Below are 25,907 nucleotides of genomic sequence, written 5' to 3'. Positions count from 1 at the left end.
GATGTCATCAAGCCTGGAATATTAACCCAATTGTTGCTGAAATAAGAAGTGGTTCTTTATTTTTGTTTTGTTTTGTTTTTGTGGTTTTAAAACTGGCAATCAAGAAAGTGGCTGAGAATCTGGAAGTAACTATGTTTCAGAAAATAATGGATGAGATTGAGATAACGAAACAAACCCTGCGACAGGGCAGTAAGGAGCTGCAAATTGAACTGAGCAAAATGACGCAGGAGCTTAAAGAAATAGGGGATCCTGTGAGAGAGGAGAATGAGATCAGAGATGAGAAAAGAAAAAATAAAGGGAAGATACAAGCCCTGGAGATTGGAACAAATGTGGAATTGGAAAAAGATCTGGAGTTTATGGATATTAGAAATAAAATCTACTGTTTGGAATTTAACGTTATCTCTGAAGAAATTAATGAAGATATTAGAGATAAAGTTATCAATGGCTTGGATAATCTTCTGGACTGGAATGACGTGATGGAGCTTGATATAGAGAAAATCTATGGAATTAACTGCAGCCATGTGACAATGGAAAAACTCTCAAGAGATGAGCCAGTGCATTTTGTAAAAAAGAAGAACAGAGATATGACTTTACAACAATATTTCAGCAACTTATTCAGAATGGATGGCAAGAAAATATTTGGGATAGAGGAAATTCCCATCAGACTCTTATTATATGACTATGGCTATGACAGCAAGATTATTATGGAATACTGATAATGGAAGATTGGACACTGAAATTACTGGACTTAACAGGACTATTGAAGATGGAAGATGGAATTAATATGGATAATGGAATAATGGCTATTGAAATTATTGGACCTAACAGATTTTGATGAGATGGATTAATTGATATGTTTATTTGGACTATGGTTATGACAATAAGATTATTATTATTAACGAGATGGATTAATCGACATGTTTATTTGGAGAAAAATTGATAGATATATTTCTTAAAGAATTGAAACCTCTCTTTGACTTTTTGTGGAAAGAATAAAGTAATGTTTATGAGATTTGATGATTAATTAAGATAACTACTGGAGGAAAGTGATTTTATAATATAATTTAAGAGACAGGATTGTTATATATTGTAGACCTATAACTGATTTGATCTGCGACAAATGGGAAGTCAACATTTTATTTTTTTGTTTAATCATTTTTGTTTTGTTTTGTTTTTTGTCTTTGAATGTTTTATGATTTTGTTTTGTATCTTTTATGAAAATTTGAATAAAAATTATTGTAAAAAAAAAAAAGCAATTCCACCACCCTCAGACAACTGAGGGACAGTGGTATATGAGAGGTTCTTTTCTGTGGTGGTCCCCCAAGCCTTAGCATCAGCTAGAAAAGGTGAGAGGATGCAGTGTATATAGTTCTAACTCCCTCCATTTTATCTTCACGATAATCCTGTGAGGCAGGTTGGGTTGAGAAATAATAACTGGCCCAAGGTCACTCAGTGAACTTCATGGCTAAGTGGAGATTTGAACCTGATCTCCTGGATCCTAGTCAGACTTGTACACCATTCAGATATGAGTATGCATGTGTTGCAGTCTACAAATACATCTAATAAAATTAATAAACATTAATCCAATACATTTTTCCCCCCAAAAAATCATGCATTCTTCTCTGGGGGTTCAGGGTGCCTTTTTGGGCAATTGCACCAGGGCCCCCAACCACCTTAATCCAACTTTATCTTTCAAGGTACATAAAAAGCAAAGGTAGCCGAGTAGGTGCATAAGACGAGTCCACAGTTGGGTATGCAGTTATCAGAGGAAATCACCCATCTGTTCCCAGAGCAGCAACTAATCTCCCTGTGTTTTTTGCTGCTGGGGCCAGACGCACATAATCTGGTCCTTTAGATAACCTCTCATAAGAATACCAAAACTCATGGACATGCTTACAATATCATTTTCATAAAATGATAAACTTTCATAAACCCTCAATCTTTGTAACTCCCTGACCCCATGGTACACCTGGCCTCAGTATTGGGGATTTTCAGAAAACATGTGAAGGCATATCTTTTACAAGGCTGTTTGGATGTGCAATGATTGCTTACTTTCTGCATATGATTTTATATCTTGTTTATATCTTGTTTACTTGTTACCTGGGCTCCTTTGCAGAAAGGGTGGGCTATAAATTTAATAAATAATAATCTACTGTGTTTTATTGTTTTATCATGTTGTAACCTGTCCTGGCACATTTGGTGAAGTGCAGGTAATAAACATGCTAAAACAAATTAGAGCTGTATTCAATGTAGCATTAAACGGATTCTTCCATCAGTGCAAGGATTTGTACTTGCACAATGGTATATTCTCCCCCTCTCTGCCCCCCCCGCTCCTAAATCTGTTCTGGGTTTTCCTCCAACCCTCTGGAGCAGATTTGGGAATAGCATAGGGCATGAGGATGGGAGGGAGAGAAATCCTATTGTGCTAGTGGAAACATTTAGTTGAATACTCCTTGAAGGCTTTTCTATCAACTCGCAACAAAACCGATCAAAATAACTCTCATTTTACTTAGGTTTCAGAAAGCACCCAATTGTGTCTGGCTTGTTGATTTAGCAATAGGATTAGTGCATTAGGTACAAGAGTTCCATACAAGCCCCTGTGCTGGAGAAAAGATCATACCTTTAGAAATTTTGGGGAAAGTGCACTGCTGTAGCTCAGCAGCAGAGCGCATGCTTTTTTTATGCAAAAGGTCCCAGTTTCAATCCTTGGCATCTCTAGGTAGGGCTGCAAAAGGCTTTCATTTGAAACCCTGGAGAGTGAATGCTACCAGATTGCAGTCCCAGGGCTGTATGTGGCTCTCAGACTAACTTCATGTGGGTAGCAAGGAGAGGAAACATGGTGGTAGAGAAAAAGGGGTACCCTGCACACTTTGGGCTCTGGCCCAACCCACCAGTAGCAAGCTGCTCCTAACAGAAAACCTCTCAAGAAACACGGCCCTCAACAGAAAAAAGGTCTCCTCTCTGACACAAACTGACTCAGTATAAAGGCAGCTTCCCAGGTTCCTAAATCCTGCTTGGGAAGTGCTTTTGGAAATGTCTTTCAGTCTAGTAGAAACCATTTGAATGAGCTGGCCACTATTGTTTGTTTGTTTATATCCCATCCTTCAACCCAGAAAGAGCCCAGGGTGGCAAACAAAACATGAAAAACACTCTAAAACATCTTAAAAACAGACTTAAAAATATATTTTAAAAAATCATTAAAATCCTATTAAAACAAAACATCTTTAAAAATGTATATTTTAAAAAAATCTTTAAATACATGTTAAAAGCAATTCCAACACAGATGCAGACTGCGATAAGGTCTCTACTTAAAGCACTTGTGGAAAGAGGAAGATCTTCAGTAGGTGCCAAAAAGATAACAGAGATTATGCCTGTCTAATATTGAAGGGAAGGGAATTCCAAAAGGTAGGTGCCATAACACTAAAGGTTCGCTTTCTACGTTGTGAGGAACGTACCTCCTGATAAGATGGTATCTGCAGAGGCCCTCACCTGCAGAGTGCAGTGTTCCACTGAGTTATATTAGGGGTAAGACAGTCTTTTAGCAAAGCTCCCATCTTTATTGGGACAGACTGGCTACATGCAACTTCGGGAATCTTTTCCTAGAGTAATATAGAGCAAATCCGAATATGAGACAGTAGGCTGGGCACACTTATTTCCACACACTGCCTTCCACTGCATTTGGAATCCACCCTTACCTTCTCAAAGAGAAATTTGGGTAAATGGTATAATGTTCTTGGAGGTGTGGGAGTTAGGAGAGTGCCGAACAACTGAACTGCTGACAGTGCAGGGTGGGAAATTTACCTAATTGCATGAAGGAAGGAGGGTTGGTTTTAAGGTATAGGAGACTCAGGTTCAAAAGCTTGCTTGGGCATGGAGTTTAGTGAGAGTCAATGTCACAGAGCAGAAAAGGCACACACTGTAAACCATTTTGCCTATTGAGAAGTTCCTTCGAGTGCAATATTACTTGCAACAGCTACAATACGCTTCCTGTAGGTCAGGCTGTGGTGTGCATGTGGGTTGGTTTGTTTGTAGTAGAAATCTGCCCTGTGCAGGCACTTTAGGGAACATATGGAGTTTTAACTTGCTAATCCTTGCTGTACTCAGCAATGTTCCTATTGACTTTTGTAGAACTCGCCTTTACCCAGAAACACTTGGAAGTCTAGGAAAAGCATCCCGATTACACCACAGCAGCAGCACTGACCATATTAATTCAAACAGTCTGAAAAAACATAGTACAGTCCTACCTAGACTGTGCCATTTCAAGAGGTGGGGAGACAATTACACTTGAATGTTCTTATATAAGGTTTCCTATTCATGGAGAATGAGGACATAAGGAAAAAAGGTACCAGCCTGGTTTTCTTTCTGGCGCAACAAGTTTCTATATGTATTATTGTGATGTAGAGAATATTCTAATATGCACCTCTCCATCTGCCTGTGTGCTGAACTGGTACAATCCTGAGAACAATGCACTATGTGGTCTCTGAACATTTGAACTGGTATAGGGGAAGGCCAGATGATTGCTTAAAAAAAATTGCTTCAAGTTATCTTTGCATCTCATCCTAAAGAAATAGTGACCCTGTCACTACTAGGAGTGAATTTGGTTCATAGTTCTTGTAGCACCACGGTTCACTGTTTGTGTGGGAAAAGGAACCTAGCTTAAGAACAGCACTTACCAGTAACTCCAAACCTTGATTTTGTAAATCAGCACTTTAAAAAAAAATCTGATTGAAATTTTAAGATTCATAAAGGTTTGCTTATGGATCAATGTTCTGGCACAGGTAACTCCAGGAACAGATATACAACCAAGCTATAAGAAATTGCTTCCTGTCCATGGGTGGCATTGAGTTGCTTGAAGCAGAAAACTGAATGAACAATATTTTAATATTTAAATTTTCCTCAGTTCTTTGCAAAAGTTCTTACATTGTTCAACTCTACAGCTATTTGACTTGGCTGTGGCATATTGCACCACACCCCTGGCATATACCACATAAAGGTCATGGCACATTGCTTCATTTATAAAGAGTGCATCATAATGATAGCACAATTTATTTGCCTGCTCCGAAGATAGCATTATAATGAAGGTGTGATCTGATTGCCTGGCCTTGATGAGCTCCTGACAGGTTGCAGCCCTAAAGGCAAACAATCCTGAAAGTAAACAAGTAAATGTGAAGGAAGGAAGAGAAAGCAGAACTCTCAGACAATCCATCCAACACACATTTAAAACACAGCAGGGAGCATACCGGTCTCTAGAGGTGCATTCAGTCCCTGACAAAATAGCCAAGAGCACCCACAGCCGGGTAGCACAAAGACAGCGCTATCACTCAGAATTGAACAGCTGCATTCCACTTATTCAAATGTACAAAATCTACTAGCTTTTTGTGTTGTGTAGAAACTGAAATCAAATACAAATTGACAACCAAAGTAACTGGACAGGACTTGCCCTTCATCCAAGCTAGCCTGCTCCCAATAATTATATAGTTATTATATTATTTTGGGGCACTGATTTTGCAGAAAGGGTTGTTTTATGTGCCTCAGTTACAGGTTCAAGTGTGTAAAGCAGCCTTTGGATAGGAACGTACAGCATACCATTCAAGGTGGTACTTCAAGGATTCCTAGTATTAAAAAAATATCACTTTTCTAGGAATGTAACTTCTGATCTAAAAGGCCAAGTCGAAAGTTTTAATTACAAAGTGTAAGTGGAGCCTACTACGAAGGCAAACAAAATGCAAATCTAAGAACATTAAAGAACTCTCATCTGGAGAGCAGATGTAAAAAAAATTGAGTGGCAGAAAAGTGGTGTAAATCGGGGGTGCAAGAATGGTTACTTTGTAGGGAAAACAGGAATGTTTTCAAGATGCTGGGGGCTTTCTTCTGCAAGCTTAAAGGATGTTTCACACATTTCATTTTGTAAGGGTGCAAGCAAGGCATACATATTAAGGGAACATATACAAGGGAACTGGGATTGGTTTTGATTGCCTTGTGCATGTGATGGCAAATATACATTGGCCTGCAGTTCACTCACCCAATTGTGCAGGACTGTCCTCTACCTACAGCCTGATTGGCTTGTTAGTAAGTAGTCTTCAGAGACAGATGAGAGGGGAACCAAGATGGAAAGGTCAACTAAGCTGGTGAGGAGCGAGGTTATAGGACCCACGGGTGTCATAATATGTAAGAGAAGGTTCAGTAGGGAGAAATGTACCATGGGAAGAAGATAGGTGTTACCTGTTCTATTGTCCATGTTCCATCGCAGAATGATATCCTCTGATTTGCTGCTGCTATTCAGTATATTGGTGGCAGTAAATAACCACCCACCCATCCATCTAATGCAGGCTATTGATCTCATGCGCATTGCTGAAAACTGCTTGCCTGAAAGTTTTTTGGGTGAGTACTTATCCAGATTATTCCAGCCAGGCAGAGCAACTGTGCATAATAAGAGGCTACCAGAAAGAAACACTCCAATACAATTTGTATATCCCTAGCAAAAGAGGCATAATACATACTGGGATTTTACGGGCATACCAGCTTATTTCATCAGTTTTACAGTACTGTATTCTTCTAGACAATTTCATTATATGTGCTGAAGCTAGCTCTTCAGGTCCAGTTCAACAAGACTGACACTTCAGATTCAACATTCAACACCATCTTAGAAACAGGTATGCTGATTAGAGGAATATTAAGATAGCATTCCTGATCTAATCAGATCACTCCGTTCTGATCTCAATTCCCATACTGTTCCATTGAGGTTGATGACAAAATTGTGTATATTTTTCCTTACAGACTTATGGAAGCAACGGAATCCCAGAAATGTCTTGGTCCTTAAGCTTAAAGGCTAATCTGTTACTGGCCTGACTGAAATTTGTAATAAAATATTGGCTTCTGTCACTCCTGTGTCTTCACACATCTACCTCAGTTACAAAACTCCAAGGCTGCTGAAAGAATTGGGACTTGAGAGTCCATAGTATGCAACTTATGTTGAAGTCCATGTCAGTACAAATCTTTATAATGCAAGTGCTGCACGGCATGCAAATTAGGTGCTGTGAGATTGAAAAAAAGGAAGCAAATATTAACTCCCATTCTGCTTGCAACCCAAGGGAGAGCTAGACAACTATTAAGTTTCAGTAATAAGCAATGGGCATAGTTAATGCAGTATTCAACCACCCCAAATTCTTACTTCTATTGGCCTGGGAATTCCTGGCTGGAGAAGGAGGAGAAAAAAGGCAATATGTCTGTACACAGATGCTGAGATAATATAGTGCAATGGGGAATCTCCAGCACCCTAAAAGAATTCATTTTATTTTTTTAAAAGCAGAGTTTTCAGCTCAGTTCCGGCTAGCATGGTACCCTCCCAACAAATGGGAAAGAAAAAGTAAATTACAAAAAGACAATGCAGGGCCAAGCTTTGTTCATTCAATAAAAACTCAGGAACTATAGGATCATTTTGTGTTAATTTAATCATACAAATATTCATTTATACGTTAAGGAAAAAGCATCTTTGTTTTCCCCCACAATGTGCTATTACAGGATTCTTCCCAGACTCAATGAAGCAACACACCATCCTGCTCTACACATGCACTCCCCCCAGAGAGAATAAAGACAGGCTGCAGAATCAACCACTCACTCAAGAGAAAAAAAAAAAAACAATGGAAACCCAGACATGGGACAGCGTGCATTTCTTAGCCTCAGAGTACTCCAGCTATACTTGTACCAGCAGAGATTCAAGATGCACTCATCAGCAGCTGGTGAGTGGGATGAATATACATTCTCAAATCTGTGAGACCTCAGGATACACCTTTCACCTGCCCCAAATAGGAGCAACAACATAAACCCAGCCAGATAGTGCAGGTTTGACATTCATCTCCAAACAGGGACAGAGCTTATCACTCAAAAAGGCTCCAAGCCAGCCTAGTTTCCCTGTGGGTGGATGCTCTTCCATCCTAGGCTACTGCCACATTTTCAGATGGAGAGGTTACCAGCATGTTTTTGAACTCAACAGCTTGGGCTACAGTTAAGTTTGCATTAAAAAAAAAAGAATGCTGCAAACAAGTACTATTAATGAAAAATTCAAACTTCCCTTTGTTAAATTACAATTGCCTTTTCCCTCTCAGGAATCCATCATTTATTCCAGAATGAGAATCACTAGGGAAAGGGCCAGAGCTAACCACACTTGTTACATGAAACAAGCTAAATTTGGGGGAGAAAGGATCAGTCACTAGGCGTCTAAAATCAGGGACAGGGGTATGGGTCAAGCAGTGCTTAGCTTCCTCCATGACCAAGCAGTATCACTTCAGTAAAAAGGGCTGAGGGTCATTTTATTCACAACATATTTCTACAGATCACGCAGAAGGGAAGGAGAAGCAAGTACACAATTATATTTGAAGTTGGCAAGAGAGCTTGTTTTGATGCAATTACAGTGTCAGAGCCATTCACAACGTTCAAGCATACATATTATTGGCAATCCAAACATCTGTGCCGCTTCTAAACTCAACAGTGTACACTGTTTCCCCCTACATATGATTATATCTGTACAGTGTCATGGGTTAAACCTAGGCAACAATTGGCACTGCCACCTTTTTCTGATAAACAGGTCATGATTTAATGACATATAGCTATTCTACAGGTGCAGCTATCCCCCATTATTACACCTTCATGCTATGTAAAGCTATACCTATTGAGCTTCCACTTGTCCTACTGTTGAAGCCACAGGGCATCTACTGGGGAGGAAAAAGGTGACAGCTCATAGTGCCACATTCCCCTGATGATTATGAGGCAGGTATTACACACTTGCAAAAATTAAGCCTTTATGCATAGACTCAAAGACATCCTGTCCTCCTTAGCTGTTCAAGTTTGAAAGTGCTGCTCTCAAGCAAACATGATTTTGACTTCTGCCATTTCAATGGCTCCAAAATCATAATCAATGCCTTAAAAGCCAATTAACTTAAATCTGAGTCCTAAGAAGCTCAGTAAGTAATAAAGGAGGCATTGTATAAAACGGGAAAATATTTGAGAAAAGAAACTAGAGACAGAATAATGAGCATTTTAAACATCCTCCTATTGTCATCACTGAAAGGATTATCACTCAGATCAAAATGCCTGCAAACAGGTATGAGCCCTTTGTAACTATTTACACAGAGATCATCCCCAGAGAGAAAAACAATATTTATCCCCAGAAAGATCTCAAGAACGAGTAACAATAAGAGGACAACTTTTACTGCAACCCAGCAGGGTCCTGGCTCTAGCTTTTGCCTTTCTCAGTAGAGTGACTATGGAATCACTAGCATTCACTCTAAAGAGGAGATAGCATTCAAGATGACCTGCACAGAATGAGCATCCCTACCTGTTATAAAAGAACAGTAACTGGCAGTAAATATCAGCTTTCCTGCTGCACAGTGGAAAAACAGAACAGTCTCCACAACATTTGCCAGTTTAGGAGGGCGAAGTTTGTGAACAACTAACCTAAAGAGAAAACTGAAGCTGTTTTGACTTGTTTTGGTAGTTGCCAGTTGTGACTGACTTCCAATATTGCCACTAGGACATGCTCTCTCTCTCTTACACACACACACACACACACACACACACATGTGCACGCACACCCAAACCCATACAATGCACTCAATTTTTCACTTGTCTATCAAAAAAGTTGCTTGCTCAGAGCAAGAAAAATTAAAACCCAGCATGACTAATGCTATACATAATCAATTTCAATATCCTATTTTGCATTTGGAGAATATACTGCTTATAATGATTAAGATATGTATTTGGGGAGCCATGCTGGGAGAATGATCAAGGGGTAAAGGCAGGCATTTATTAGTTTCTACACCCCCATAATTTGCCCTCTCAAGATGAATCAATTATTTGTCCCAATGTTCATGGCTATACTGACAAACTATATTCTTCAAATTATTTAGGTGGCAGAAATATTATATTATACATGTTCTCCAAAAACGAAAACATCACGTTAGATACTCAATGCCCTAGAAGACTGAATACCTAAATGCCTCCTGCCTATTAGGATCCCAACCAGATCTGTTTAGACTCTGCAGGTGGTACACAGTGGTCTGGTGGGAAACAGGATTCTGGTCAGCTATACAGAATAGTAAAAAGGCTCCTTACACTAATTAATGAAACAAGATAGCTTGGAGTATGGTACTTTGGGCCTAACAGCATTCTGCATTATCCCAATCAGTACATATTCATACTCCCACTATTATCTCAGAGTAGGCAGTTTGGTCTTTTGAGTGAGATGAAAGGAAGGGGGGCATTGCATATTATTCTATCTTTGGCAGATGGCTGCTGTGGCCTAGTTCAAGTTTCTGAATTAGACAGAACCTCCCTCCTCTTTTTTCAAAGTCTTAAACTGATGCAAAACCCAAGAGTTTCTAGAGACCCTGCTCTGTTAATTCTCTATGGAACTGGATAGCTTGGCCTCAGTTATATGGCTATCATTCTTCATGGGTGGCATACAGTTCGACCTGAAACACCTCCACACTCTTGATACATGCGCACGCACACACACACACAAAGCCCAGTCTAGAAAACCAAAGGTTCAGAGAACAAGAAAGCTGACAAACAGAAGGAATTACTGAGAGTGGCAGCTGTTCGTTCTTTTTTCTCCCATATGTTCAAAGCAATTTAGTCTCTGCCAACAAGCTAGTATTTTTATCACTGAAGAATCAAAGTGGTTATCTCAATATAAAACAGAAGATGTGAAATTTACATCTAGAAGTGACACAAAAATTTAATAATTGGTGCTCTACCACTCTGGAAAATCAAATTACTTCTTGGCACAAAAGTGACACATACATGCATAGCTGTGTCAAAGACAGTTATAGTACATTAATGAACATGGGAATATTTCAATATGCTAACCATTCAAGGCAAACTTTTGGAAGTTGAGTAAGAGCATGTGCCATTATGAAAGCACAAAGCAACCTTCTTCCATCATCTCAGTCTTTTTTGCCCTCTCTGCATTCTTGTCCTGCACAACAAATGGCAAAACTGGATCTGAGCAACTTTATGAAATAGAAAAGAACTAGTGGATGACTAATGCACACCATGCCCAGAAGAACGATACCAAAAGCAGACTAATGATAAATAACTAAAAAAAAGATGTGATTAAAATTCATGGATCTGGGTATTAATCTAGCTAGAAATTAATACCATCTGACAAACACATAGCAGCTGCACTAACCAAGAAAAAGCTAAGCAAGCTTCCATTTCATAGCAAGCACATCTCCATAAAAATGCACGCTGTCCCTTTTATAAAAAGTTATGAACAAGGAACAAAAAATTAACTTTTGCTCAGACTACAACTTCTCTGTAGGCAAAATTATTTCTTTTAAAAAGAGATGGCTTTTCCATTTGAATCTTTTTTTAAAAAACTTCTTTTAGTCTACTTAATTAACTGTGACAATGACTTCTAAACAAAACATTGGTGTATTTTTCTCTCTCATATAGCACTGAACAGCACTCCTGAAATTCAGCATTCACACATGCATACTTTAGTTTAGTTTTTTTTTTCTGGAAACAACTAGTCTTAAGTTATTGTTTGTTTTCTTCTTATCCCAGGATATGGAGACCAAGAAGGGGGTTCATGCTGTATCTTCTATAAGCCACAAGAACTCCCCCTCCCTCCCAAGTCTGTTCTTTGTCAAATTCTCCTCTTGACGATACCCGTTTTTGTTTTTAAGACTGTCCAAATGGATAAGGACCATGAAAACCCTGGAAGAGAAATAGAGACAAAAAATTAATTTCAGAAAGGGGAGTAAGTTCAGCAATGTCTGCTCCAATATAACATCCCAAGTACATGAAATCCTCTGCAAGCTATCTTCCAGAGCAATTTTTCACGTTTTACAGAAGTGCATACATTTCATTTCAAATTAACCCATTCTCCTCTCCATTTCAGTATTACACTTCAATGTCTACACAGTCAAAATATATACCAGAAGTGCTATTCATTTCCCACCTGTCATATTTAGCCCAAAGAGAAATCCACAACACTAGCAAAAGCCTTTGAATTATAGTTCAATTTGTGATATTAAAACACATTCAAGGAGTTTGATATACTAAACTCTTGGAACGCTAAAACAACGCAATTAAGCTCCTTACATGCCTCTGAAAATCCTTATAACACATTTTCATAAACCCAGAACCGTGCCTGTCCCAAGAGTTTATGCGCACACAAAACTGCTCACTAGGCTTGAAGGTTGGTTCTGTCTCCCCAACCAAGGATGCCAGATTGAATTGCAGACCTCATGCATATTTTTTGACAAGCAGGAATTGGCAGTATTAGCAAAGACTACCCTGTTCAAATTCCAAAAGATGCATACAATAAACTTTCAAAAGCCTTATTTGCAATGAGTCAGCTTTTACATGGCTTAACTCAAGGTAAGCAGCACTGATATAAGCCACACATCAACAAGCTCTTTATTATGGCTATTCACTAGCTTGCCACCATGGGTAAAAATGGGCAGAAATGAATATCTAAATTAATGGCATATATAATAAGAGCTATATAAACGTATAATTTCCTATCCAGGATATTTCAAACCAGTCATTCCTTATTCTGCTTTTAATACATCATTCTCAAATGGTGAATTCTTCAAATAAATCTCCTCTAAAATGGATTTGTTTTCTACTTTAACCAACCTCACATGCTCTTGGCACAGAGATAAAAAACACTTTTAATTCCCGAGTCCCTGTATCAATGGAAGGAGGATGCTACAACACTGAACAAAATGTTTCAAATGCTAGAACATCATGCTGTTTTTAGGCTCCTAAATGACCATAGGGATTTACCAAAATTATACCGGACCAATAGTAATATGAACATTTTTTTTTACCAAAAAACCCCCATAGTACTAATACCAAGGTGCTGCAGATTTTATTTATTTATTTATTTTAAGAAAATGAGATCCCAGGGAAAATAAATCCAATACTGATGTGTTTTATGTGGCCTTACAACTTTCCAGAAAGACAGGAACAAAGAAAACTGCCTTATACCAAGTCAGATCACTGATCCATCTAGCCCAGTATTACTGACGTTGACTCGCAGTGGGTCTCTAGAGTTTCAGTCAGTGGTCTTTCCCAGCCCAACCTGAAGATGCCAAGGACTGAACCTGGGATCTTTTGCATACAAAGCATCTGCTCTACCACCAAGCAATGGCTCTTTACCTTATATACAGTATATATACATATTAGATGCCAGTCATTATATACAGAGTTTTACAATCTAGGAAACACACCCAGAAAATAGCAGTGGCAACAGCAAGAGGGTTGCCAATTGCACTGTATATTATGCAACACCTTTGGCTCTTGTCGTTATAAACAACTTCATTTACCATAGAATACATCCTTTGGTCTGTGCTTTGATGGTAACAATACCTGAAGTAAACAGTAATCTGGAAAACATCACTCTCTCTTTTTTTTTTAATGTGGCATGATTACCCTAGTAGTGCAAACATTTCTTCTGTAAGTTTTCTTACTGACTTACTAATAGCGCTCCTTTTTTGTCCAGCATCTAGTGTAACACTTCTCAGCCAGCACAACCAAGTAACTATCCCATATTTTATGCAATGTACCAAACTCTTACATTATAATGCTTTTTGAGCAAAATTGACATTAGTTTTGCTACAACTATCATTCAAAGGAAATAGAATAGAACTGCACATTTTCTTTAACCAAAAAGTGATTTAAGACACATCCTTCTAAAAACTAGGGCTATGCACATGAATTCAGTTAAAATATTAAGTTCAGATTCTGACTGCAAATGTATGCACACTTACATGGAAGTAAGTCCCATTTAGCACAAGAATTACTTCTGAGTAAACAAGGCCAGGATCAGGCTGCACTGGTCTCCAATCGCAATCAATAAAAAAAGAACAACACTACTTGATTAGACTCTTGGGTCAGGACCCATTCTTAACTCTATATTTATTCACTAATAGGCAAAAAACCTTGAGGTTTAAGAACGTACCTACAGCCCACAGATATTTCTATCAAACTTTAAAAAGCAGGGAAATTGGGCAGCTATAGTGAATGCAATCCGCTCTGAGATATTGTACTGCCCTACAAATTTGTCAAAATGCAAACACAATTTGGGTTGGTCTTTCACAGTCCAATCCACTTGCTGTGTAGCTTGGAAGAATTTGGTAACATGTGCCTCTGAGCATATGGTGAGTGGTGGCAACACCTGCCATCTCCAAAGATGGAGAAGTATATTTTTGTATGTTTGTTGGTGTTCTTCTTACTTTGCTTCTTTCCTGTGTTACGAATGTTTCTACAGAGAATCTAAACTAGAAAATTTTATTTCCCTCATTATTCATCCTAGAAATCTGTGTCAAATTTATTTTTATTAATTTCAAATCCTTTTTATTGGTCAATGTCATATGATGGTGAAGACAGCCTTTTGTGTTTCAAACTCGAGGTTATGTTCTATTTGTATTTTGAGTGCATTAAAAGTTGAATCTGAAACTGCAGTATGATGTAAAATCAGACTGATTACAATATGTTGCTACCAGGGCTGTGGAGTTGGAAGCAATTTTGGGTGGAGTCGGAAGAAATGTACTGACTCCAGTCGGACAGTAGAAAAATAGAGGAGTTGGAGTCGGAGTCGGACAGTAAAAAAATAAAGGAGTCGAAGGTTTGACATACCGACTCCACAGCCCTGGTTGCTACTTCAACAATGACTCTAGCTGTAGGAAAAAAGAGGATGCATGTTTTCAGCCTGCTATGTTTAAACCACTTTATTTAAGGCAAGGTGGGCACGGTCAATTAAAAACATACAGCACACCTAGAATTTTGCTAGAATATATTTCACTTCCCATCGTTTTATCTTGTGCAAATTGAGACACTCCTGAGGTCCACTGGAGACTATTCTGCAGAAGTCAGTGCCATTATGCCACAATTATGCTTGGAGTTTTTTAGTGTAAATTTTGCAAAGTGTTGCTGTACTTCACATATTCACAGAAACAAGAACAAAAGAAAATGTTTTCCTATAGGAAACTTCACTAAAATTGCAAAATAAATCAGACATATTTAAAGTGACCATCTGAACTATATCAACTGTCTTAATAATGTTGCTTCCTCCCTGCTAAAACAAGATCAGCACAGCACATGTCTTCTATCTATTATTTGGGCTGGTTGCAGGTGTTGCCATCCCTCACCATATGCTCAGAGGCACGTTACTAAATTCATCCAAGCTACACAGCAAGTGGATTGGATTGTGAAAGACCAACCCAAATTGGGTTTGCATTTTGACAAATTTGCAGAGGGGAGGACTGGGATGGGAGCAGGCAGGAGGGGGAGGGGAGGAGAAGGACAGGTTTGATCATTTGCATATTTATTGAATTCAGTGCGATTTACTCCCATGCAATCACGCTTAGGATAGGTAAAAGTGACCAGGGGGGAGTGAGGGAGGGCTGGAGTGGGCAGGGGAGGAGGAAGAAGGAAGAGGGGAGGGGAGGAGGAAGAAGGAAGAGGGGAGGGGAGGAGGAAGAAGGAAGAGGGGAGGGGAGGAGGGAGAGGAGAGGGGAAGAGCAGGTCTGATCATTTGCATGCTTATGGAGTTCAATGGGATTTACTCCTATGCAATTATGGTTAGGACAGGAAAAACTGACCATGGGGAGGACAAAGGGGAAGGGGAGGAGGGAGAAGGGGAAGGAGAGGATTGGAAGGGGATGGATATGGGTAGGGAGAAGCAAAGGAAGGGGGAGGGAATAGGAGGGAGAAGGGAAGGTGGGTTTGATCATTTGCATACTTTTTGAGTTCAATGGGATTTATTTTTGTGCAATCATGTTTGAAAATGGAAATGGACTACCTTCAAGTCAATCCCGACTTATGTTGACCCTATGAATAGGGTTTTCATGGTAAACGGTATTCAGAGGTGGCTTTACCATTGCCTTCCTCTGAGGCTGAGAGGCAGTGACTGGCCCAAGGTGACACATTGTGCTTCATGGCTGTGTGGGGATTCGAATCCTGGTATCCCAGGTCGTAGTTCAACACTGACCTGCAGGAGGTGCAGGGAGGGGAGGGGAGGAGATTGGGTGGGTGGGCACTGGGCGGAAGGGAAGACCCTTTTCTTTCCAAAAGGAAAACATTGTGACCAGTATTCATTGCTTTTCAGAATTTCCCCCACTTTTTTATTCTACAGCAGGCACATGTAGCCTCCCACCCAAATTTAAACCAAAGCTGTCCCTGGCCACATCTGCACGAGGCCTTTATTTCACTTTGGACAATCATGGCTTCTCTCAAAGAATCCTGCGAAGTGTAGTTAGTGAAGGGTGCTGAGAGTTGCTAGGAGATGCCCTGTTCCCTTCACAGAGCTTCAATCAGAGTGGCTGACTGTTAAACCACTCTGGCCACTGGAGCTCTGTCTGTGGAACAGAAGTCTCCTCTGAGCACCCTTCACAAACTACACTTCCCAGGATTCTCTGAGGGAAGCCAGGACTGTCTCAAGTGAAATCAAAGTCTGGTGTGGGTGTGGCCCCCTGATTAAGCAAGCCCAGCAGCTGTGAATCTGGCTTTTAGAACTCTGACAGTTGGTTCTTACTGAGCATGCCCAACGTTATCATAGGGTTCCAGCCAAAATTTATTAAATTAATTAAAAATCAACAAGGCATTTTTTTAACTTTTCAACTGCAGAAGATGAAGGTCAGAGTATGGGGCAAGGTCAGTATTAGGAGTACAGGTACTCTGTGAACATGGCTGATTTTTAATGAATTTCAACAGATGATGATAACTCTGACAGAAAAAAGTCCAAAAGGGCTCTGGATTTTCCTCCTCTCTTTTTACCCTTTGAACTCTCTATTCTCTCTGACTGTTTTGTGTATCGCCATGAAAATTGAGATGGTTGTTCAGCAAGCGTTTCTAAGTTCAGGACTATAAGTTTTGTAAGGTTTTGTTTTGAAATGAGCTTATGGGAAGCATCAGAATTTTCAATTTAACATTGCGGAATGTGAAAAATCCACCCTGCCTATAGTATATAGCCACTTTCATGGCTGTATAATCACTGTTGGTATTGATGTTAACTGGGAAATGGCACTTTAGGGATACGCATTTGCTCCTCAATTGTACCTTGACATCAGTTTGCCTCCCAGTTTAGGTGTTACCCTAATACATAGAAAATACTGGAAAGGAAAAACATCACTGGCTTTATCTTGCTTTTATTTGTTGTGGAGTTTGAATAAATAAAGGAACAGTTTAATTTTTTTTAAAAAGATATTAGCTTTGGATGCATGGCTGCACAACAAAACAGAAGTCTTCCAGCTTACACTGATGGCAGCCTCAGATAGAACTACTCAATCGTCCTCTATTTCTCCTAACTTCCTGTCCTGTACCTGGTCAGTGCTTCTCCAAACTACCCAAGGCTCTTTTGAATCACTAATACAAACTGAAGACAAACAGAAGAGAGCACTTTCCCTTCCAAAAGCATGCTCCACAAATATAAAGCACTACCTCAAAGCTCTTCCCTACAATCCATATGTTCCCCTATTCTACTTAAACAGAGAGCTGATCTACATGTTCAGAAAAAGCACAACATTCTTCTATCTTTGCATTGTACCACTTCAGAATGTGCGGCAAGGGGGAATAACATTTTTAGGTGTTCCCCTACACAAAAAATCCTGCATGAAGACATCTATTAATGTAGGAACATTTATATTTAGCACACAGTATAAGAAGGGAGTACCCAAAAACTTCAGCCTGCCTCTAGTAGTAATTCTTTAGGAATACAATTTTTGGTTTTAGTTTTCATGCAAGTGACATCGAAATGAGGACAGAGTGCAAATGTAATTTCTGCGTCAGGGATTATATTTCTGTTTTTCTATATATTGTGCTAACTTTCTGTAAACAGTTATAAAAGTTCTTGCCAAAAAATTTGACAACTGCAGGCATGAAAATGGTAGCTTGAACAAGATTATATAAAATGAAGCTGTTTCATTTTATACTTCCTGGAAGAAAGGGTGAATGGGTAACAAAATATTTACCATATAAAGGAAATGTGTAGGATCTGATCAATGCTGTACAAATTTAACTTTCATCTTATACCTAAAAATACATGACTTCAGTGGAATTGATAAGCTTTGTAATGGGGAATTTTATATATCCACATATATATAATCATAGATATTAAGGCACATTTCTTTTGTAATCATAAGGAGTTAAATATTGAACATCAGGCCTATTGCTTATAGAGAACCCTGAATCTTAGCATTTAATTCAGATCTGAAAGAAATAAAACCTGTTGCAAAACAGCAGCGGTCAAAGAGACCTTCTGTTTCTTTGCCAAAACCACATGCAGAAAATTAATTACTTTATTGTTCGGAATCAAGGAGCGTTCAAATTGTGAGAAGCTGTGATTCATGTAATAAGTAGGGATTGCCAATGTTTGATTCTTGAATGCCATCAAAAGGAGAAAAGTTTTATAGCATAAATCAAATGTTTTAATGAAGAGAAATAGTGAAATTTTATAATGATTTTACAACTTTATAAGTGTGTTTTCATTAAGAAAAAGGTGGTGTTTTCATTAAGAAAGAGGGGGTGGCCTGCCACCTCTATATATCTCTGAGGCTGAAATATACTAGTTAGCCATAGTCATCCAGCTTTTTCCTTCGTCTGTGCGGTTTCACAAGGCTCAGGGGTTTTAAACAAAATCCTCTTTCATGAGTTGTGTATTTTATAAGTAAGGAAATGGGATTTCTGAGAAAGTATAAGGACATAAGAACCCCTATGGCAAAGGAATAGAACTGGGGGTGCTCATACATTCCCAAACACCCTGAGCTGAGGCAAAACTTAACTCAAGGGAATGTGTCCAAATTTCTCCAATGTACCTGAGGCAGCCTGACCCATCAGGAAACAATGCCATACGGAATGTACCAAGTATGCTTGCAAGCATATTCACAATAGTAACTGTTCCAACTAGAACCAAAATTCATTAGTCTTGAAAAGAAAGTAGGACAATGGAAATATTAACAAGATGGACAGAATCTTGGAATCACCACTGGAGTTAGCTAATACTTTCTGATTGGTTTGGAACAATGTTATGTGGGCAAGGACTCATGAGATTGGTGAAATCATTGTCACATGCTGTAACTGTACTCTAAAAGAGCTTGCACACAGTGCCTCACTGCAGTCTCTCCTGGATGTTTCTGGGGGGCTGACCCTGCATATGGCCCTTCATATGCTTGTAAAGAATAAAGGCCTACCTTTTTGCTTCAAGCCTGTGTCCTCAAATATTTTCTTTAAGGACCCCCAGCAAAAGATCCCAATGGAGAAAGAATTCTCCAACATTTGTTTTTAAAAATAAAATGTGGTTTTTAATAAAGTATTTACAGGTCTCTCTCCTTACACGAAGCTTCTAGTGGTCTCCCATTCAGATTACCAATCAAATCTGCACCCAATTAGCGTCAATAATGCTATTTTGTTGGTCCCAGACCAATCACTAGGCCTTGACAGAGAAAATGTTAAGCACTACAGTGGGGACCACCAACTTTTTTGGACCGGGAGACATGATTTAAATCTTGAGATAGTGCTGAGGGCACCAGTCACAAAGTGGCTTCTGTGGGATGTGGCAAAACACAACATGGCTGCCCTGGGGGGCATGGCATAACAGGGTTGGGGAAACTCTGGCCCAGTCATGGCCCTTCAGGGGGGCCCATTAGATCCCAAGGCCATTTCCCCCACTAGTGATGTCAACTGATAGACGGAAGGACTAATCTTGATAGGCGGGAGGGTTTAAACTTGCTTTGGCTGTACACTCCTTTTCCCAGCAGGAAACAAGATCGTGCAGCCAAGGCAGCAGGACTTCACCTCTGCTCATCAGCTGAGTGGAGATTAGAGCCCTGTGCAAAAGTGCTCTTTGAAGCAGCTCACCTGTGCAGGCTATTTCAAAGAGGCTTGCAAAGGCTTAAGAAAGCCCTTGCATTCCTGTTTACTCAAACAGGAGAAAGATGGCCATCTTAAAGCCTTTTCCTAGTCTTCTCACTTTGTTTAAATCTCCAGCTTCGAAGAGGCTTCTGCAAGTCTCCCCCCTTTCCCTTTAAGTTCCTAAACTTGGAGACTTAAAAGCAAAGCACAAGGGATTTTGACAGGTGGGCAATCCTAATAATGACACACATAATGCACCAGCATGACGACTCCCACACTACAGAATAAGAGAGTTCACAGGAACTAATGGCTATCTAGTCCCTCTGCATTAAATAACTCATATGAGTTATGAGGGGGAGGACCCTGAGCTTGTAGAAGAAGCTATGCTCTGCAAAATGTATGTCGTATCATCATTATTCTGTTCCGTATTGTAAACCACCCTGGGGTCTCTTGACAAAGGGTGGTATATAAATGGAATAAAATAAATAAATAAATATTATGAAATCCAACTGGTATCCTTGCAGGGCTGTGGAGTCGGAGTCGTGGAGTCGGTAGAAATGTACCGACTCCGACTCCTTCATAAATGGCAAATGTATATTAACTAGTAATAACACATTTACTGTAGTAAAATGGTAGCACAAGGCATTTCATCACCACCACGTGAATCCAGAGCTTGGAAAAGTTACTTTTTTAAACTACAACTCCCATCAGCACCAGGGATTGGGCTCCTGGGAGTTGTAGTTCAAAAAAGTAACTTTTCCAAGCTCTGGATTCACCTGGTGGTGATGAAATGCCTTGTGCTACCATTTTACTACAGTAAATGTGTCATTACTAGTTAATATACATTTGCCATTTATGAAGGAGTCGGAGTCGGACAGTAGAAAAATAGAGGAGTCGGAGTCGGTCTGGCGTACCGACTCCACAGCCCTGTATCCTTTGATTCAATGGCCGCCTCCTCTGAAAGAAGAGGAGGGGAGGGGATTTTTGCTGATTCATCCTTCACCCTGCAGGTCCCCATGCCATCTTCTACCTTGTTCTGAACATTCCCAAACCTTCTGGAGCTACTTTGGGAGACATTGGGAGCTGCAAGGTAGACAGGAAATCTGCAAAAATCCCCTCCCTATCTCTTCTGTGACTGAAGGTATCTGAGGGATAAACATTCCTTCTGTGAATGCAAGGGCACTAACTGGATTCAACCCATAATTAAAAAATCAGCATTCAGTAATACACTTCTGTATTGCAAAACACGATTTTATTAACAAGCATTTTGTTGCTACATTTGGTCCCAAAGGAATATACTACCCTCAAAACTTTTCTGCACTTATTAGACTTCATAATGCCCCCAGTCAGTGTATCCAACATAGCTGACCCAATTGGAGGCAGTACCTCAAGGCATTTTCAAACTTATTTGCACAAATGTAGCAGGAAGAGGAGGAGGAGGAATCTGGAATTTCCTCAGTACAGAAGCTAGCAGCAGTTCATTATTCTTTAATGTGAACAAAGCCAATTTGTTCTGGTGTATGTCATAAGATGATTCACAAACATGGCAATCTACCCATCGATGATAAAAAATTCAGGATTATTAAGTAATTCAGTCAAAAATATCAGGAATGTTTCAACCGTATGTATCACTACTGCTGAAGCTGACTGAATTCTATGGCTCAGGTTTTCTCACCCTTAAGCCAGGTGTCTCATTTGTTAAAACTGTAATTGTACTACCCCTCAATCTAAAAGAGCACTAGAAGAATCAGGCAGGTAAAGCAGAATTAGAGGGACCTTCATGCTTTTTACAATTCAGCATACCTCTTTCAAAACCTAGCTTCATCTAAAAGAAAAAGGGGGGAGGGGAATACCAAGTATTTCTTTCTAGTAAATGCCATTTCCCAAGGTTTCCCTGCTAGAATTGGCTTTTAGAGAATGGTGCATTTCAACCCAAAAAACATGCCAAATGTGAATCAACCACACCTATTATGTGAATGTAACTGTAGATGCCAAAAATTACTTACACATGTAAAAATATCTAGGGTGAGAAACCAATTGTTTCTACAAATAAAAAATAGGCTCCAGACTTCTCTTCCCAAGAGAAGCATACAAGACATTTTTCTTTCAAGACAAAGCATTTAACTTGGTAGTCAGAATGACTGGGTAGTCTTCAATGCAGTCTTTCAAGAAATAGATAAACCAAGAATAAGGTTAACAAGATGGGGGATACTTGGCTCAGCAATACTACATGCAAGAAGGATCTGGGGATTGTTGTTGATCAAAAGCTGAATATAAGCCAATAGTATGATGCGGCTGCAAAAAAAGGCAAATGCTATTTTAGGCTGCATTATCAGAAATATAGTTTCCAAATTGCGTGAACCATTGGTTCCCCTCTATTCGGCACTGGTTAGGCCTCATCTTGAGTACTACGCCCAGCTCTGGTCACCACACTTTCAAGAAGGATGCAGAGAAACTGGAACAGGTTCAGAGGAGGGCAATGAGGATGATCAGGGGACTGGAAACAAAGCCCTATGAGAAGAGACTAAAAGAACTGGGCATGTTTAGCCTGGAGAAGAGAAGACTGAAGGGAGATATTATAGCACTCTGGGGAATTTTCCGGCTGATAAAACTGACGATCCTGTCGAAACCCTGGCCACTCTGTGGAATACGGAAATGACCCGGGCAGTTGACACAATCGCTCCGGTGCGCCCTCTCCATTGCAGAGCTCAACTGGCTCCTTGGTTCACCGAGGAGCTAAGAGTGATGAAGCAAGAAAAGAGACGGCTGGAGGGCAAATGGAGGCGAACTCCCGACGGCTGTAATTATGCACTTGTGAAGGCCTCTACCAAACATTATGTGAGGGCGGTGAGGGCGGCGAAGAAGCAATACTTTGCTGCCTCCATCCAGTCATCTTGTAACCGCCCAGCGGAACTTTATAAAGTTGTCCAGGGACTTTTACACTCTGGTCCTCTGGATGCAATATTACCATCAACGGCCCGCTGTAATGAGTTTGCGAGGCACTTCCAAGATAAGATCATAAACATCCGTCGGGACCTTGACTCCAATATTGTAACAGTTGAACCTAATGAGGTGTTCAGAACACAGTCTTGTCCTGTTCTACTGGATGAGTTTCAGTTGGTACAGCTCGAGGATGTGGACAAGGTGCTTGGACAGGTGCGGGCGACCACTTCTGCTCTGGACCCTTGCCCCTCGTGGCTAATAAAAGCTAGCAGAAATGGAACAGCTGGCTGGGCCAAGGAGGTGATTAACGCCTCCTTACGAGAGGGAGTGGTCCCACTTTGCCTGAAACAGGCGGTAGTGAGACCGCTCCGAAAAAAGCCCTCCTTGGATCCTGATAATTTTAACAACTATAGGCCGGTAGCAAATGTTCCATTTCTGGGCAAGGTTCTAGAGCACGTGGTCGCTCACCAACTCCAGGCCCTCTTGGATGAAACTGATTATCTGGATCAATTTCAATCCGGCTTTCGGCCGGGGTTTGGTACAGAAACAGCCTTGGTCACCCTGTATGATGACCTCTGTCGGGAGAAAGACGGAGGGAGTGTAACTCTGTTGGTTCTCCTTGATCTCTCGGCGGCTTTTGATACCATCAACCATGGTATCCTTCTGGGGCGACTCGCGGATTTGGGAGTTGGAGGCACTGCTTGGCAGTGGCTGTGCTCCTATCTTGAGAATCGTCTCCAGAAGGTGATGCTTGGGGAACATTACTCGAGTCCCTGGATGCTCCAATATGGGGTCCCGCAGGGCTCAGTTCTGTCCCCCATGCTTTTTAATATCTATATGAAGCCGCTGGGTGAGGTCATCAGGAGTTTTGGAGTGTGTTTCCAGCAGTATGCTGATGATACGCAGCTCTATTTCTCTTTTTCATCTTCTTCAGGTGAGGCTGTTGCTGTACTGAACCGCTGCCTGGCCGCGATAATGGACTGGATGAGAGCTAACAAACTGAAACTCAATCCTGACAAGACTGAGATGCTGTTGGTTGGGGGGCCCTCTGCCCAGATGGATGATGTCAGACCTACCCTAGATGGGGTTACACTCCCCCTAAAGGAACAGGTCCATAGTTTGGGGATCTTATTAGATCCGCTTCTGTCACTCGAGGCCCAGGTAGCCTCGGTGGCACGACATGCGTTCTACCAGCTTCGGCTGGTGGCCCAACTACGACCCTATCTGGACAGGGAGAACCTAGCCTCAGTTATTCACGCTCTAGTAACCTCTAGATTGGATTACTGTAATGCTCTCTACGTAGGGTTACCTTTGAAAACGATTCGGAAACTTCAGCTAGTGCAGAATGCCGCGGCCAGAGTTCTTACTGGGACGAAGAAATTCGACCATATAACACCTATTCTGGCCCAACTGCACTGGCTTCCAATATGTTTCCGGGCCAGATTCAAAGTGTTGGTTCTTACCTATAAAGCCCTTAATGGCACTGGACCGCAATATCTGATGGAACGCCTCTCTCGCTATGTACCTACCCGTTCACTCCGCTCGACGTCCAAGGCCCTTCTCCGGGTCCCAACTCATAGAGAGGCCCGGAGAACAGTAACTAGATCTAGGGCCTTTTCGGTGGTGGCCCCCGAATTATGGAATGCCCTCCCAGATGAGATACGCCTGGCGCCTTCTCTGTCATCTTTTCGGTGCCAGGTAAAAACCCACCTCTTCGCCCAGGCATTTTAAGCCTATTTTAATTTAATTTAATTTTTTATTTTATTTCTGTTTTAATATGTTTATAATTGTATGGTGCAATACTCACCTGCTTGTATTTTAAATATTGTGATTTTATCTTGTTGTACACCGCCCTGGGAGCTATTAGCTATAGGGCGGTTTAGAAATGTAACTAAATAATAAATAAATAATAAATAAGTACTTGAAAGGTTGCCACAGAGAGGAGGGCCAGGATCTCTTCTCGATCATCCCGGAGTGCAAGTCACGGAATAATGGGCTCAAGTTGCAGGAAGCCAGATTTCAGCTGAACATCAGAAAAAACTTCCTAGCTGTTAGAGCAGTATGACAATGGAACCAATTACCAAGGGAAGTGGTGGGCTCTCCAACATGGAGGCATTCAAGAGGCAGCTGGACAGCCACCTGTCAGGTATGCTTTAATTTGGATTCCTGCATTGAGCAGGGGGTTAGACTCAATGGCCTTATAGGCCTCTTACAACGCTATGATTCTAAGAATAAAACATAAGCCATCTAAATGAATGAGTTACCATCAAATTGGCCCAAGACTAGGGACAGTCAACATACCTGCTGGCAGCCACTATGCGTTTCCTAGATGGATTTTCAAACAGTCATTCTTAAAAAAAAATAGCTCATGACCATTGAGAAACAATCAAGAATTTTTAAATTGTGCAACATCCTTCATTTTATATTAAAGAGCTAATTTATACTTTCAAATGTTATCATGCGATTGTCCCACATGACAGGGAGTTGGTAAGATAGGGAGTTGTTCATGCAGATCGTGTTAATGCACAAATATTTTTTAGAATAGAATAGGGGATGGGGGCTTTGGTGAGCTGTGGGAAAGGGAGGTTGTCAATGGTTGGAGGGGTTGGGGAGCAAAGCCCCTAGTTTTTAAAATTTGTCTATTAGTTTCATGTAATCACGCTGTCACAAGAGACTTTTAAAATATATGGTACATATCTATGATAATAATTTTAAATAACCCCCAAGCTTTGTGAAAACGGGGTTGAGGAACCACCAGCCTCCAGGCCCGATCGTACCTTTGATGGTTAAAAATAGGACACGGAGCATAGGCAGTTGTCACTTCTGATCTGGCCTGCAGTCTCCCTTCCATTGGTCTTACCCGCTCCTCTGTTGATTTCCTAGTCTCCGCTCACCACCTCCTCTGTTTCATCGCCTCTCTCTCTCGTACTCATACCCACACCCTCTACTTCTTGCTATTTATCCACCATGGAAAGAAAGGGAGAACGTGCACGCTGGAGACAGAGGGGCATGCATGAACTTGGGAGGCTCAATCATGGAAGGCAATGGCTACAGTGGCGCATTGTGCTTCAGAAAGATGCTCTACCTACCATGCACCATGGTTG

General features: G+C 40.6%; 1 protein-coding gene across 1 annotated transcript in view; it reads right to left on the bottom strand.

Annotated features, from left to right (window-relative positions):
• Positions 1 to 7,433: 7,433 nt before the first annotated feature.
• Positions 7,434 to 25,907, bottom strand: part of ILRUN (inflammation and lipid regulator with UBA-like and NBR1-like domains) — a 62,865-nt gene continuing 44,391 nt past the window's right edge. The window contains exon 5 of the mRNA XM_061632368.1: positions 7,434 to 11,718. Within this exon, the coding sequence (XP_061488352.1) occupies positions 11,683 to 11,718 (36 nt within the window). The 3' untranslated portion in view covers positions 7,434 to 11,682. The remainder of the gene's footprint in view (positions 11,719 to 25,907) is intronic.

This window comes from Rhineura floridana, chromosome 6 (assembly GCF_030035675.1).
Source record: "Rhineura floridana isolate rRhiFlo1 chromosome 6, rRhiFlo1.hap2, whole genome shotgun sequence".
Lineage (NCBI taxonomy): Eukaryota > Metazoa > Chordata > Lepidosauria > Squamata > Rhineuridae > Rhineura > Rhineura floridana.
Note: the sequence above shows the minus strand (reverse complement) of the source record. Positions and strands in the feature narration are given on the sequence as shown.